This window comes from Schistocerca serialis, chromosome 5 (genome assembly GCF_023864345.2).
Source record: "Schistocerca serialis cubense isolate TAMUIC-IGC-003099 chromosome 5, iqSchSeri2.2, whole genome shotgun sequence".
Taxonomy (NCBI): Eukaryota; Metazoa; Arthropoda; class Insecta; order Orthoptera; family Acrididae; genus Schistocerca; species Schistocerca serialis.
In genome coordinates this window covers 534,555,238-534,573,086 of record NC_064642.1, presented here as the reverse complement: position 1 = coordinate 534,573,086, position 17,849 = coordinate 534,555,238, and the positions used below count along the sequence as shown (strand labels likewise).

The 17,849-nt window shown below is 38.4% G+C and overlaps 1 protein-coding gene across 2 annotated transcripts in view; it reads right to left on the bottom strand.

The window, feature by feature from the left end:
- Window positions 1–17,849, bottom strand: part of LOC126481311 (splicing factor 45) — a 93,271-nt gene that overhangs the window by 7,910 nt on the left and 67,512 nt on the right. For both annotated transcript variants that reach the window (XM_050104969.1, XM_050104968.1), the window contains one exon: window positions 14,158–14,267. In XM_050104969.1, coding sequence (XP_049960926.1) covers window positions 14,170–14,267 — 98 coding nt within the window. In that variant the 3' untranslated portion in view covers window positions 14,158–14,169. The remainder of the gene's footprint in view (window positions 1–14,157; window positions 14,268–17,849) is intronic.

The window sequence follows — 17,849 nt, the reverse complement described above, 5'->3', positions numbered from 1 at the left end:
AATATTTCTTGTTTTACTGTTTGCAAGAATATATTTTCCTGTCCTGGGTGCAAAGTGGTAACATAAAAGTTTCTACTCCATTAACAAAATATACTATTAGTACTGAAACTGTTAATGTAATAATGTCTAATATTTGTAGAATTGTTTGATTCTCACTATTCACTAGAGTAAAAATGTATTCAGAAAGTCATCAGGAAACTTACACACATTACATCTTATCACTTGCCTTGACCTATACCTCGCTGTAACTATGCATGTAAAACAATGAAACAGAACCAATAAAATACCATACTATTCAATATTAATTTCAGGACTACTGTTCTTATCGCAGCTGCATTGAGATTGATTGATTTCAGCATGTCTGCAGAAGAAGACAAGTGTCTGAAACTGGAAAATCCTGTAATTAGAATTATATTAATACATTCAGCTGCTAACGGGCATTCATGTATATCACCGCGGACAGGTGAAAATGTGTGCCCCGACAGGACTCGAACACAGGATCTCCTGCTTACATGGCAGACGCTCTATCCATCTGAGCCGACTGCAGGGACTACCTCACACATGCCTCCTGCGAGACCCACATTCTCACCTTGTATGTCCACACATTACATTCATAGGGTCCCACCTCAACACACTCATTACTCGAGGAAGACATTCTTACCAAGTCACGTAAGAGTTTGGGGAATATGTGCGCATCTGCACAGAAGAAATAGGTCATGGCCTGTGTTACCAGAACTATACACTTATATGGATATGGTGCCTGTTCTTTCAGACATGTACACACATGGCGTGCGCGAGGTAGTCCCTGCAGTTGTGCTATCCTCCGTGTCCTCGGTGGCTCAGATGGATAGATCGTCTGCCATGTAAGCAGGAGATCCTGGGCTCAAGTCCCGGTCGGGGCACGCATTTTCACCTGTATCCATTGATATATACCAATGCCTGTTAGCAGCTGAAGGTATTAATATAACTCTAATTTCGTTCTAGATGGCTGCAAGTCATCAATGGTGTCTGTTCTTTCGGACATGTCCAAAAGAACAGACACCATATCCATGTAAGTATATAATCCTGTAATTATTCTACAGCTATTGACATTAACATCCTTTAACAAAGCAGGTTACTAGCATAAACTAAAGACTGCAGTACTATTTGTTGAGCTTACAGATGCATTTGATATGCATGGCGCCATGACCTGCTACTTAAAATTTTCAGTAATCATACTATGCAAAATATTTGTTAATTTAATGGATTGCATGCTTAGCAACACACAATTTCAAGTATTCTTCGGAGAGAAATGTAGTAGATGCAAAGGCTGAATGATGGGCTACCTCTGGATTCTGTGCTATCATCAACCCTTTTTTTATCTTTATACCAGTGATAAGCCCAACAATAATGCTAAAAAGGAGATCCAATCAAGCAGGAAACCTAGAAGAGTACAAAAGAGCTTTGACTACAAATTGAGACATAAAGGTCTGAATACCGTAAGAACTGTAGATTGAAGCCAAACCCATCTAAAACAGAGATAAATGCTTAAATTTCAATATCTGTGAGGTAAATCGCAAATTAAATGTGACATTTGAGAACATTTCTCTGGAACATAAACTGTACCCAAAATACTTTAAGATCATTTTGAACCAGGTCCCTGCTTTTAAGAACCACTTAGAAAATACAGTGAAAAAAGAGAACACAAGAACTGACATCATTAGCCACCTAGTTTGGGTCAGGAAGGGGTGCAAACGCAGATACTCTTCATGCTGCTACAATGATATTGGTTTACTCTATGAGATATTGGAAGAAAGTGCAGGTGACTCCTCTATATAAGAAGGGAAAAAAGAATGGACCCACAAAATTACAGACCAATATCCTTAACATCAGTTTGTTGCAGAATTCTAGAGCATATTCTCTGAGTTCAAATATAATAAATTTCCTAGAGACCAAAAAACTCATGTCCATTTCAGCACGGCTTTAGAAGGTATCGCTCATGTGAAACTCAGCGTGCACTTTTCTCACGATATACTGCAAACTATGGATGAAGGGCAACAAGCAGATTCCTTACTTCTAGATTGCCAAAAAGCATTTGGCATATCACCCAACTGCAGACTGTTAACAAAGATACCAGCATACGGAATAGGCTCCCAGATATGTGGCGACTTAAAGAGTTCTTAAGTAGTAGAACCAATTACGTTGTCCTTACAGGCGAGCGTTTGTCGGAGACAGGAGTAACATCAGGAGAGCCCCAGGGTAGTGTGTTAGAATCATTGCTTTTTTCTATATACATAAATGATCTGGAGGATAGGTTGGGCAGCAAGCTGCAGTTGTTCGCTGATGATGCTGTGGTGTATGGGAAGGTGTTGACCATCAGTGACTGCCGGATGATACAAGATGACCAAGATAAAATTTCTAGCCAATGTGATGAATGGCAGCTGGCTCTAAATGTAGAAAAATTTAAGTTAATGTGGAAGAGTAGGAAAAACAAACCCATAATGTTTGGATACAAAATTAGTGGTGTCCTACTTGATGGAGTCATGTTATTTAAATATCCATGCGTAATGATGCGAAGCAATATGAAATGGAAAGAGCATATGATGATTGTGGTAGGGAAGGCGTATGGTTGACTTCAGTTTATTGGGGGAGTTTTTGGAAAGTGTTGTTCATCCATAAAGAAGACCACATGTAGAACGCTAGTGCGACCTATTCTTGAGTACTGCTTGAGTGTGTGGGATCTGCACAAGGTTGAATTGAAAGATGATATCAAAGCAGTTCAGAGGCGAGCTGCTTGATTTCTTACTGAGGCATATAGACAGTCATTTTCCCATCACTCTATCTGTGAGTGGAACAGGAAAGGAAATGGCAAATAGTGTTACAGCATACCCCCCACCACACACTTTGCAGTGGCTTGTGGAGTATGTATATTGATGTAGATGTAGACTAGAGTACTGTGCTCCAGCATGGTGTATACGTGGACAAGGAAAAAAAATTCCCGTATTTTTCCCAGATTCCTGGTTAAAAATACACTTTCTCCTGGGTGAAAATACACTTTTTCCTGTTAAGTGACAGTATATTCTTCCTCGGGACTGCAAAAGTCATCAATCCTTTGAATGTTTATGGTTTTATATACCGACGTAGAATTTCCCGGCACTTTAGAAAACGAAACTCATGGGGAAAAACACGTTTTGAAAGATCTATGATGTGCAGCAACAGGTACGCTGCATATTTTCGTATTACGAAGGTATGAATTTGAATTCCACCCAACAAAGCATGTCACTTTCCGAAGCATTGAAATCGAGATTGCGATGTGCTTTTGTAAGTGTCATAGCTCATTCATGTGATCTCGCCAGCTGATGACAGCAATAGGACACGTGATGTAGTCAGCCAATAGCAAGATCACTCTTAAGTAGCGTGAATACACAAATAAGAAAAGTTAATGGCTTAAATTAATACACATAGCATTCACATATAATATTGGTCTCGAAGATTAGTAAGTTGGAAGAGAACCTAAGCTTCCACATATAATATTGATCTTTTTTGTGCGTGTTACACTTTAAGATACATCACACAAATGCGCCAGTAAAATTTTTAATAATGACACAAATGTCTCATCTTCTGGGCTCGAAATTCTTCTAAATGGTCGTCCTCAATGAGTTGATTTTTAAATGAGAGTAAAATGCTTTGTGATTTAAGAAATTCATCGTACATTGTCACACACAGTTCATGTTGTGTAAAAGGAAATCTGCTTTGAATGTAACGCTTTTAAAACCACCATTCGCAATATTTTCCCGCGACCTGTTAGAAATAGGTTCACTTCCGCAGTTGCAAGAAAGTGCCAGATAACTGGCATCACCGCGCTTGTGCAGCTACGATGACGCAGGAAGCCCATATGTTCATACGTGTAAAACATTATGTCATAAATGAAACAAGACATCGAAGGATACTTCAAGAGCGTTGGGATTTCGCGAACCATACTAAAATGCACAATTTGGCTTAAAATGCACATCCGTATGCAAATTTTCTTGGAGTACCAGTACTCATGTTTGGTTCTTTATTATAGCATAATGCCATACATGCACTTGAAATGCAGCGAACAGTTGAAACTAGCCAATAGTGTGAAATTAAATACTTTGCTTCAAATAATTGACTGCCTCAGTAGAAAGGATTAATAAAAGCCAAATCTCTTTAGCAAACCAGCAAAAATAACTTCATTCTTCTGTAAGGCGATTAATGCTTGACTGTCAAAGGTGGAAATAAAATCTGAAACTATTAACATATTTTAGCCTGCCGTAATTATGCGAACGTATTTTATGTTGTAATAGCTCCCGTCCACAAAAATCCGTTTTGTTATCATTTAACGTGAGAGCAATACACAAAGAGGAAACAACATAATCACTGAACGTAAACACAGGTCATGTGGAGACGACCCACCTCCCCACCACAACTCTGACTGCTCTGTGCATCAGCCCCGGATCTACGATATTTCCGAACAGGGGCAATATTAAGAATTGGCGCCCAGCCACACTTCCGTAACCAGAAGCAGGAGAAGGTACTACTCGTACGTGACTCAACTGCGCATGCGCAAGAGCCTGCCCACAACTGCTCAAACGAATCTAATTTAAACAGTTGTCACGTCACGCTCATTGGAGGCAATTTGTTGTTACAAAGCATTGCATAGTGTTCCTAAAGCCTTTGACACAGTTTATTGTTGGCAGACGCTTGTATGAGCACTGTTTTGTTGTTGTATATGGCACATTTCCTTTGCATGTAAAGTTTTTTATTTCTCTCCCCCCTCCCGTTTGTTTTGTTGCTGCAGTATTATTCTGCAGTAGTGGGATACAATAATATCCTTTCTTAGAGTATTGGTTCTTACCAGTCAAAATCACAAAAATTCAACTGTAAACTAAAACAATGAAAAATTCCCGGAATTCTAGACAATTCCCGGGTTTTTCCCGGTTTTCTCCCGGATGAAAAAATTCCCGGGTTTTTCCCGGATCTCCCGGGTCATATACACCCTGTCCAGTATGGAAAAAACAGTGCACACACATGCAAAGTTGATGTTAAAGCTAAATCAGCAACAAGAATAACTAGTGGCACTACTAAATCAACATCGCTTTCACAACTACATATATTACATAATTTGCACCACCATCAGTTAGACGAGAAGCAACAGCTGGAAGAGAGTTCCAAAAATTTGCTACTCACACTTCAGCACAGCTACAGAATGTATCTACCAGCAGACTCAAAATCAAGAAAACTAACCTGGCGAAGCAAGATGCACATCTTATATATAATGTGTGTCAAGAATGGAGAGATGTTTTACAGAAGTTTCCTCCAACAAATTCCCACCTTGTAAGTGATCCTCCAAAACATGTAAATAGGTTTAGTCTTCCCCACAAATTATGAACAGCTCTGAACTGACTGTTTACCAGATATGGAAGACGTGGAGCCCATTTGTTTGACTGGTGTTCCAAGGATGCCCTGACGTGGGACTGTGGGGCTACTGTGGAAACTACACAGCACCATCATGAAGAGTGTTTATCATGAAAATTTCCTGGTACACTCAATGAACTGCATTGGGGTACAGTAAGATCTTTGGACTGGTTAAGAAACATGCATTCAGTTACAAAATTTCTGAGTGTTTTTAAATTATGACAATATTAGGAAAAGGATAGCTGCCACTCACCATATAGCAGAGATGTTGAGTCGAGTTAGACAAAACACACACACACACACACACACACACACACACACACACACACACACACACACAACCACAGTCTCAGCCAAGGCCTCAGCAGACAGAGACTATGGTCATGTGTATGTGAGTCGCATTTGTATGCACGTGTGTGTTTGTGTGTGTGTTTTTTGTCTAATTCTGATGAAAGCCAGTTTGGCTGAAAGCTTTGTTTGACATACTTTTTATTGAGCCCAGCTGCAAGTCAGCATCTTCAGTATATGGTGAGTAGCAACTATTCTTTTTACAACATTGTCATTAATCCATCCTGGATTTTCCACTGTTCGTTTTCATACTATGTATTTATATAAGAATGTAAAATGAGCATGTAAACCATATGAATAGCAGTGATGATACTAATAATAACAATAATAATAATAATAATAATAATAATAATAATAATAAGAAAGAAGACAAAGCTATAGACCTACCAGCATCCTCTCTATGATGTACAAGATTTTCACTAATATTATCTTCATTCACATAGAAGAAGCACTGGATTTTAATGAGGCATAGGAACAAGCTTGGTTTAGCAGTGAATATAGCGCAACGTACCATTTGCATGTAATGAACAAAATCATACACCAAAGCAATAAGCATGGATTACCAGCAACAGCCATTGAAAAATAAGGCATTGCTTGAATTTATGTTAGTATGCACAAGAATGTATATGTTAGTGCCACAGTTTCCATTGGGTCTCATTGAAATGGTGAGAAAGATGAGGACAATGTATCCACACCTGTTATAGATGCAGTTGACAGTGGGCCAAGACCCATGACCGAAACTAGTAGTGCTGAATAAAGTACAATTTTAAAACACAGCTCAGTGAAATGGCATCTTTCCTCTTACACTATAACACTAAAAAAATGTTTTAAAAAACTGTTGAAGATTAATAATGAAAATCATGTCTCTTAGGCCATCTGAAACACACAAATGAAGAAACAGTTTATCAGACTGTTTTTCTATCTTCCTCAGCCACAAAAAATTAAGCTTTAATAAAAACCAAAAGCTACATTAAAATTCAGATTCCAAATGGCTTGAATTTTGTTAATAAAGTAAAAGCCTTATCTGGCTAACAATAATAAATAAGAGTTTTCTAAAAGTCTACCTGCACATATTATCTATTTTGTGGAAGATAACTACTTAGACATGGCTACCACAAAATTATTTTCTGTTTTAAGACATCCTGTACAAGTAGACAGTTTGGCCACACACTTTCCTTTACATTCCACAATTTTCTAAATAATCATCATGGCCCATTTGGAAAAGAGAATATTCACAGAAAAAGAATTATTTATAGCTACGAAGTGAAGTGCTGATTTAAGAAATTAGTGTACTGCAAATGTGAGCTAACACCATGAGAAGACAGAACACACGATTTGATCTCATGTAAGCAAAATTATGAAATTCTATACTTCATTGTACATGATAAAGACCTTATACTAAAGGCAGATCACAGCCTAAGCTCATTTCTCTTGATATTTGGAGCCTTTACTTTGGGCATCAATTATAACTGAAGCCACTGGACTGGTTGGATATAAACAACTCTAGAGTTTATCAGAACATAATTTTTTGCAAGAACATTCTGGGATTAAATTCTCCCAGTTTCCTTACTGGATTAAGTTTAACTGATATCTCTTAGTTATATAAGACTTTCTACGTTGCTTTCATTAGATGGGGACTGCTGTAATTTAGGCTGTGCTGATATTTTGCCAAACATTTTGTATAATTTAAAGGTGAAATGGCAAGAAAACTGTGAGAATTTTATACAGCTCTGGAACTAACAGAAATCTGGTTCTTACATTTGTTACAAATAATAACTTAGTAATGCTGATAGACACATATAAAAGTAAATGAAACTACCTTGCTTTCAAAACTATTACTTCCTTTCAAGCAGAGAAGCAAGGAGTAAGTTTAAAAGGAGGGGCAGGTCACTCAAACTCCAAAATGAAAGGAATCCACATGTAATGAGGATGAGACAAGATGCAGAAGGAGCAGAAAGTGTCAGACAAAACATTAGGTCAAAAATAATACACAGATAAGCACTGTGGTAGTCAGTCTATAGTTGATGAGACAGTAAGAAAATGAACATGAAACAGTGAAAAACAATAATGAAAATATTACTTCATATACTGACATATATAAAAAGGATAGACTGCTACTCACCACATAAAGGTGGTGTTGAAAGGCGGACACACTAATTTAACAAAGACTGCTGATATTAAGTAGTATAAAGAAGCAATCTATCCGTATTGTTATTTTACACACACATGCGCACGCACGCATGCACGCACGCATGCACACACACGCACGCGCGCGCCCACACACACACACACACAGAGAGAGAGAGAGAGAGAGAGAGAGAGAGAGAGAGAGAGAAGAGAGAGAGAGAGAGAGTCACAGCCTTGGTGTAGTAATGTGTTTAGGCTTCAAGGCCTGGGAAACACTTGGTGACAAAGGGGTCTTCCGAATTTTTTGAAATGGAAGCTGCATTGGTCTGAGAGTAACAGGAGGATACAGCTCAGATTTTCTGTAAATAAGATCTGATAGCTAGTTGAGGAAGACAAAAGCCTAGGAGAGGTTGTTCACATACTTATTGAGGGATTCGGTGCGTATTTGTTTGCTGCAGATGCCTTGGATGCATGGAAGGGGTGGCAGCTGAGGTTTGGATGTACGCTCCACTAATGTGCAGTTCAATGGCAAGGAACAGGCTTTTAAATTTGACGATGGACCACGTAAATTCACAGTTTGATTTCCCACACCACTTTATATTTCCTGTACGTTGCTCTCACAAGGGAATGGTCCAATAAGACATGTGGAAATCTACTCTGAAATTTTTTACACAAGAAGGAGAGAACAAAAAAATGCACTGCCAAAATTTTAGCTAAGAGACACTGCAAGTATTTCGTAAAAAAATTTTGACGTTACACATTTCTGGCGCACGGAAAACAGCTTATGACAGCAGTTTGTACAGCCCTTGTACTGTGTCAAAATGCACAGGTTATGTTTGCCTTTACTAGTGCTGAGCATCCTACCCAATAACTTAATAATAACACCTGGTGTTTACTGTAAATATACTTGTGCAATGTATTAAGGGGAAAAAAAAATGTTTTAGGTGATCCAAGAGCGTCAACGAAAAAACAGGTGGTGAGTACGCGCAACTTCGGCTATGCAACAACTCGCCATCGCTGCGTCCAGAGATGCTGGCTGCTGTCGTAGAGAACCGATGGCAGCAACGAATAATTAATTAATTGTCAAAAGTTGGGATGGCACTGTGTGTTTGTTCATTTTAAATGGTTCCTATGGTATGACATAAAGAGTTAGTGAGTTCCCATGTAGACCTCTCACTGACTAAGTGGATATATTGGTGTGCGTCTAGGCCTGATAGTAGAGCGACCCACTGCAAGGTGTAGTGAGGCATCGCAGCTAGCGGTTAAGGCTTGGGAGAGGGAAAGGAGTTTTGATTGGTAGTACCAGTATCTTAATTTTGGTACAGTTCGCGGAGGCAGCATGGCTATTTCGTCTGTTAGGCCCCTGCTCACATATGTGGCTGTGATGGTTGTTTCTTCCCAATGCTAAGCAATGGAATATACAGAGATTCTGTGGGATTTTCTGAATATCTGCTGGTGATACACTGGTTTTGGTGAATTTAGGTGTTGTTGTTGTTGTGGTCTTCAGTCCTGAGACTGGTTTGATGCAGCTCTCCATGCTACTCTATCCTGTGCAAGCTTCATCATCTCCGAGTACCTACTGCAGCCTACATCCTTCTGAATCTGCTTAGTGTATTCATCTCTTGGTCTCCCTCTACGATTTTTACCCTCCACGCTGCCCTCCAATACTAAATTGGGGATCCCTCGATGTCTCAGAACATGTCCTACCAACCGATCCCTTCTTCTAGTCAAGTTGTGCCACAAGCTCCTCTTCTCCCCAATTCTATTCAATACCTCCTCATTAGTTATGTGGTCTACCCATCTTATCTTCAGCATTCTTCTGTAGCACCACATTTCGAAAGCTTCTATTCTCTTCTTGTCTAAACTATTTATCGTCCACATTTCACTTCCATACATGGCTACACTCCATACAAATACTTTCAGAAACAACTTCCTGACACTTAAATCTACACTCGATGTTAACAAATTTTTCTTCTTCAGAAACGCTTTCCTTGCCAAGGCCAGTCTACTTTTTATATCCTCTCTACTTCGACCATCATCAGTTATTTTGCTCCCCAAATAGCAAAACTCCTTTACTACTTTAAGTGTCTCATTTCCTAGTCTAATTCCCTCAGCATCACCCAACTTAATTAGACTACATTCCATTATCCTAGTTTTGCTTTTGTTGATCTTCATCTTATATCCTCCCTTCAAGACACTGTCCATTCCGTTCAATTTAGGTGCATGAGTTATCAATTGATTGTCTTATTGTGGACAGTTTCGGTCGTAAAGTTTGCTGTGGTAAATCCAGTGTGAGCCTGGTTAGAGAGAGAAGTAGATTTGTAGGTGCTGAGTTTTTGGGAATCGGTGGAACCGATATCTTGTCCATGTTGTACGATTAGTGGTCGCGGCTCACCCAGAGGTAATTGGGTTGTTAGTCGTTTTGTTGAAGTGGTTTGGTAGTGGTTGGTATGAGTGTCGAGAAGGGAAAGCCTCGAACACGTGTTCACAGTTGTTGTTTAAATACCACTATCTTACAGTGGACCGAGTATTGGCTCAAACAAATACGAACTGTTTCACTATATTGTGATAGAGTGCACCAGTAGTTGAGTGGATAAGTGACGAGAAAATAAAGGAACCATTTTATGAGAAACATGCAGCTAAACAAAAACTTGGTTAGCCAAAGTGATGAGAGGCCGAATTCAAGTAGGGAACTTAGCGGGTCAAGTATTGTCAATGCATGAAGAGGTTCAGAATTGTTTTAAATTGTCACTTAAGGTTAGATTTAAAGTGGTGGTGGTACTTGTTTTTTTTTTTTTAAATTTTTTTATTACTGAATTTCCGTGTTGTGGGGGTGCAGTATTTGATGGCCGTCACACACTTACATGAATAAAAGAGTATTGAAATACCTAGAGACACTGAATTCAAATTTTCTTGGGTTAACAAAAATCTTAAGTGTACTCAATTAGTATCTGGTGTGTGGATACATATATTATAAGAAAAGCAAAGGGTGAAATTCAGAGATCTTAATATTGCTTTGCAGGACACAAGTATACACTGGTATTTGTAAGGTTACCTGGTCAAAAGTTCATTGATTGAGTGGATCCATGATAAATATATAGAAGGTAGATATTCTAAACAGTTAAAACAATTTCATATATGGAAAGTGTGTCCTCAGTAAATGCAAGTAGAACTGAAGTTGTCGTAATTTATTACAGAACAGTCAACGATTATACCTGTAACAAAGATTGGTAAATCGGTGGAGTACATGACGTTGTGTTATTTACACAGCAATGATCAGTAAAAGTGTCTTAATACAAACTGGTCATAACGCAATGATATATGGAATAGGAATTTTGTAAGTAATTAAAAAGTTACGAGTCTTTTCCAGAGATAATGTATTGTGTTGTGAGAATTTTGTTGTGTGGGAGAACAACTGCAAACTAGAAGCGACATTTATCTCGACATTATATAAACAGGTACTGTATTTAAACAGATTTGTTGCTTTGATTCGACCACTAGTTTAGATAACGAGAGTTGTTATCTAAATTGACCTATCTCGTAATTACTTATTGATACTGGTGATCTGTGTCATTACAATGCTTAGATGTGTCTATTCGTAGTGTAATTGTGTCATTGTTCGATCACAACGTAGTGTAAAGTAGGGGTGCTGTCTTTCATTATTCGATATTCGAGCCGGCTGCATAGTTAGTGATTCAGTTTGCAGAAGTAGTAATTATACTAAGGTTGATCTGTCTTCAATTTGTTCCTTGAGAGTGTGATTATGGTACGAGCTAGACTCCAAGTAGTCGCCAGGCACTCCACTATGACTGGAATCTTCTAAAATCAGATAGCGATCCACAGTCATAACATCGAATGTGAAATTAAAAACTGTACCTAATTGAAGCTGCAACGGTCAATTGGTTCGCCCAAGTATTTTGCACAGCAGGAAGCCATACATTAATAGCATAGCGACATTGGTACAGTACAGTCCATTGTCATCGTAATTTTGATATTGAGTACCTCCAGTTGGTGTGTTACACTCTGCCCACACAGAACAACGTAGCAGAATTATCCAGAGTTAACAGACACCATTTTCAAGCATCAAAGCCTGGTTTACAATGAAGCGAATGGAAGCACACATGTACGAAAGAGCATTTGCAGAAAATTCACTACCAGTTGCTTGTATATGGGTAGAATCATTTATACTAGAGGAAATGGGAGAGAACATGAGGTAGCAAACATTGCCTATAAACGCTGTGTTATTAGTTTTTGTTTTTGGAGCTAATATTCAGCATACAGGATACAACTCTATCTAGTTAGAGCCACAATGTGAAACTTTGTTATTCAGTGAGGATTATTTTGCATGGCATGCGCACTATCCAATTTGCACTGCGGTTCTTGATGATATATATACAGCAGTGGAAACAGTAAACTACTCATACCTATCACTGGCATTATCGTATATGAATGTGTCATTGCATTCATTGATTGGGCAACCGACTCAGTTGTTGTCCCCCCCCCACCCCCGGAATGGTAAAGTGTGGTGTGCATGCAGTTCTTTCACTAAACCTGACTGATCAGCATTATTAGCATTATAAACAGCAGTTGCAGGGATAACAGCATGTTTTGTCTTTATGTTAGCTATGAATTTCTCTATACCATTGTCTATCAGTGACAGCTGCTCTACACATTTACACGACATAAACTTGGTAATTTTGAAACTTTCCATTTGGTACAATTTCTTGAACCTGCATAGCCAGGTCGACAAAGCCTGGAAATTAGCAATGCTCATGTCAGATGCAATTCAGAGGGCCCAGTCTCATAGATCTGCATCAGCAACAGTGCATAGCCTCTCATGCACAGGTCTAAATCTTTCAAACTGTTTTTCATTCAGATGGTTTTGTGTTTCCGTTTGGCACAAATTTCATGTAATTCATTCTTCCATTTGTACAGTTCATGCTCTGATTTTAAAAAACGAAAACACCTTTGCACACTGCGTAACTTCAAGTGTTTTTTCCCTCCTTCATTTAACCAATATATCTTTGCCTTTCCTTTGTCACTGAAAGCTGTTGCAGTACGTGTCTTCTTCTTCTTTTTTTTGTGTTAGGCTTGGAACGTATTCTTCTGCAGACCTGTTACCAGGACAACTGATGTCAACTGAACAACAATTCATTGCATTATCACAGTTATTTCATATTTCTTCTAATGTATCCACAATTTCAAATGAAATGTCAATATCATTTGAATCAATGTCAAGGAAATCAACTAATAAATGACACATATGTACAGACACAGGAGAAGTAGGTGATTTCAGCTGGAAACCATGTTCTTCATATTTCATCATTGCTAAATTGAGAACATTAATTGGATTCCACATTACTGTGAAACTGGAAGGAAAAAAAGGTACTATTAACAGGCATGCCTTACGAATGCACAATAAATATTAATTCAGCTTTATCTGTATTGTCAATACTTACCAATACTGCAAAAAGCAACTGATAATTTGTAATAGGTGTTACTTGAGTTGCTAATTCGAGAGAATAGTAACTGTGTACGGTAGTGTCAGGGAAACTATCAACAAACATTAACCTGAAACGTCCTTTACAAATTACGATCGGGTTGTGTTATGTTTCCTGTTTACAAATGTACAGTCGACCTCGGCTGTGTGTGTGCCTAGTTGTGCATGCACAGCTGCTGCAGTGGCAGTAGGGGTGTATGTCTCTACCACCACCTGGGGTGCTAGGAATTTAGCAATTTTCAGCTTTTTTTAAAAAAAACTTGCAATGGCTCTTAACAGCTAAAATTTCGACAGTGCATTTCTTTCGTTGTATTCTTCCAGTGTACAAAATTTCAGGGTAGGTTTCGACATGTCTTATTGGACCATTCCCTTGTCAATTCTGATTACAATACCCATACATTCAAATTTTACTTTTACTACACATGCAAAATGTGGCATTTTCAACACTTGTTATGAAGCTCTCCTGAAAGTTTATGGTGTTAAGCATAAGCTGGCTTGGGGAAGCCGTTGTAAGCTAAATTTCAGCTGTGCTTACATCACCTGATTAGATCATCCACAAAATTTTCTTATTTATTTCTTAATTAATTATGAAACTGTTAATCTGATGCGACATAGATAAATCCATTAAATATGATAATATAACAATGCAACTGATTCATTCATGTAACCATCAAACATGGTACAGTTTCTAATATTCTCAGTACAATCTTTTCACTACTGTGGGAACACAGAAAGAACTATAACACATTTATGAGAATACCTACCTTGTAGCCCACTTAATCCAGCAACTGTAAATTGTTGAATTTCTCCCAACTATAGAAACCAGCTTTCACTTGTCGCCCACCGAAGAAACGTCCATTCAAATCCACTACAGCTGAAATTGAAACAACTAATAGGCAATGTGCAACTGAAATCTGCATGTAAGTATAATAAGATAAAAGAAGAATGGCTATCTGAAGTCTACAAAGGCTGAATAATTGGGCAGAAATACAGAACACTGCAACATAAACACACACTATTTTTTGTGATCTACTGGTACTAGTTTTTGTCTGCAATTTTCACTTTTGTGTTTTAATGCATTGTTGCGATCATCCGATACCAATACTAAGGTAGAGACTCATCACTTCATTATAGTTTGACAGTGCATTAACTGATAAATGCAGAATAAGATAAAAGGCTAAATAATTATTTTTTTAAATTATACTTTATTTAAAATCCTTTAAGTGTAAAATCTTGATTGCTGCCTGTTCATGAGTCCCATGTACATTAGTTCAAGCAGTCATGATACTCACTATCCATGCAGGATTTTCGAATTTAACATGACTCAGAGCTAACTCTTAAAGTACTGTCATTCTGTTTTTCAAGACTGTTTCAGTTACAAGATTGTACAAGAGTTCCAAGGGATAGAAAATCAACTGAAATCAATCAACAGAGGAAAGGCAACTGGAAATTGCTATTCTTTTAACAGCTAACTATTGTAGATCATTGGAGGGAAAAAAGCCAGGGATTGAAAAAAATGTGCATGCATTCTTATTTTCGAGAACGGTCACTGGACAGATTAACAAAATTATAGGCTTATACCACTGACACCAATCAACCACAGAATTCTGTAACACTTTCTATGCTTATGTATTATGACCTTTCTGGATGCCCACATGCAGCTAAGTTAATACCAGGCTGGTATCCACATACCACCTCACACGTGCTACGCAAACATCCAGAAAAACGTTGTCACACCAAACACACGATTTACTCTGCATGCTGAGAGAGGGGGTATAAAGATTCCATCCCAGGGGAGAGGGGTACATAGATTCCATCCCAGGGGAGAGGGGTACATAGATTCCATCCCAGGGGAGAGGGGTGCACAGATTCCATCCCAGGGGAGAGGGGTCACATCAGAAAGGGCATCCAGCCACCAGCTACCACTAACATTGCCTCAACACTTTTAACAATGCCAACCCCATATGGGAAAAGGCAAAAGAAGAGGAAGGAGATTATGGATTTTCTGTGTATCAAATATTTCCTCTGCATGAATCAGTATGGACTGTGCAAACAACTGTCTTAAGAAATCCATCACACTCTGTTCATTGAGAGGACCCACAAGGCAGTAGATACTAATGCTAAGTTCACCATTATGTTCCTCGACTTCTGGGAGGCATTGTATAGTTTCACAATGTCTCACAATTAACAAAATATGAGCACAGCACACCAGTTTTTTTATTGGAATGAAGAATATAGAGCATCTTATTTTGCAAAAACAAAATAATTTTTAGTGTAATGAAAGACAAACCGCAGAGGATCGAAGCTTTATACAAGATTGGCAGTTGAACCTCAACATTAAGAAATGTAATATACTGAGCAGAATTACGTGGATGGACCCATTATTGTTTGATTACACAGTTTTCAAATAATCATTCAATCAGTCACACCCATCAAACCTACAGGAGTGTACAGTGATTTAAAGTGGAACAACTAAATAAAACTAATTGCAGGAAAGGCAGAGGTTAAAAAATGGTTCAAATGGCTCTCAGCACTATGGTACTTAACATGTGAGGTCACCAATCCCCTAGAACTTAGAACTACTTAAACCTAACTAACCTAAGGACATTACACACATCCATGCCTGAGGCAGGATTCGAACCTGCGACCGTAGCGGTCGTACGGTTCCAGACTGATGTGCCAAAGCCCGTTCGGCCACACCGGCCGGCAAAGGCAGAGGTCAAATTGAGATTGATTGGAAGAATCTTCAGGAAGTGTAACACATGAATGAAGCAGGTAACTTACCAAATCCTCGATGGACCAGTACTAGAGTATTACTGCTCAGTCTGGGACCCTTAGCAGGTAATACTGATACAGAAAGTAAAGCAGATACAATGAAGAGTAACGTTTTTTGCCACAGGTTCACGAAAGTGCCATGGAGACACTCATCTAACCCACTGCAGATGCTACAAGAGAGGTTTTGTGTATCACAATGTAGTACACTGTTAACATTCCAAGAGTGAATGCTCCTAGAATAATCTGCCAACATGTGGCTTCCTCCAATATAAATCACACAAAAAGATCCGAATAAATAAGAAAGATCTGCGGCTCATATGGATGCTTACTGGCAGTTGTTATTCCTGTGCACCATTTGATACTGGAACAGGAAAGGGGAAAATGACAGAGGTACAAGAAGTATCCTCTGCCACAAGTGGTCTTTTTTCCTCCCCAGATACAAATACCAGAGAAGTGAATCACCTATCTCCACATCATATAATATCTCCCACAACACAAAACAAAATTTAATACATAAAATTACACAAAAGGTCATAGTTGTTAGTCCCAAAAATGATATATTGTAAACAAAGTTATATACTCTTTATTTCAAATATATTATAATAAAATAAAAAAGGGAAAGAAAATAAATCTAAAATAACAAATAAGGGTACTGTTGTTGCCTGATAACTCAGAAAATAAATTTATGAGCCAGCCACCCTGAAAACACATTGAAGAATGGAATATGTGGAATGAAATAACAACAATATGAAATATGAGAGAAATTCCAAAAACAAGGTCTTCTATTTTTTGTGGACATAGATGAACTGTTATTACAGTTGTTGGCCACACTGTTGTGAGTGGCACTTCCACTACTCCCAAATAAGCATGCATGCTTCACTCTGACACTCAGACCTGGCATGGCAGCCATTCACAATGGAGTTCCCATTGAATGCTGCTGCCAAGTGCAAAATTCACACAGTTATTGCTCAGCTAACTTCAACAGCAGCTGTTGCAATAAAGGCATTCTGCATCAGAACGTGGTCTACTCTTGAAATTGCGATAGTGTATGTTCCTACAGAATCAACCAATATATTGCTGCCTCCTATTTGTATCTCACAAAAAGACCATCAAGACAATATTACAGAAATTCAAGCCCACAAGGAGGGTTACCGGCAATCATTCTTTCGGATGAATGGTGCGTGACTGGAACAGGAAAAGGGAGAAGTGACACTGGTACACAAAGTACCCTCTGCCACACACAATAAGATGCTTGCAGAGTGTAGATGCAGTTTTATTTGATTTTTGAATGCAAAAGGTATTAAACCAGTTGAAATTCACAACCAATTGACAGAAGTTATGAATAGTCGTGCATCACTGTCAAAAACTTTTGCAAGAGGTGTAGAGAGTTTACAGTGAGTTGTACTGAAATTCACGATGCAGAAAGGAGCGGTAGACCTTCAGTTTCAATGAAAGTCATGAAGGTTGACAAAATTAAGCATGGAGATCAGAGGATCGCCCTAGATGCTCCCTGCATTTTTGTTTCTGAAGTTTTCTGAAGCAACATCCACAGGATTTTAATTGAAAAGTTGCAATATCAGAAAATTGTTCAGGATGGGAACTGCATATGCTGACGTAAAGCCACAAAGGGCAATGAGTTGCTTATTTCTGTAAATTTCTTAACATCTATGCAGATGAAAAG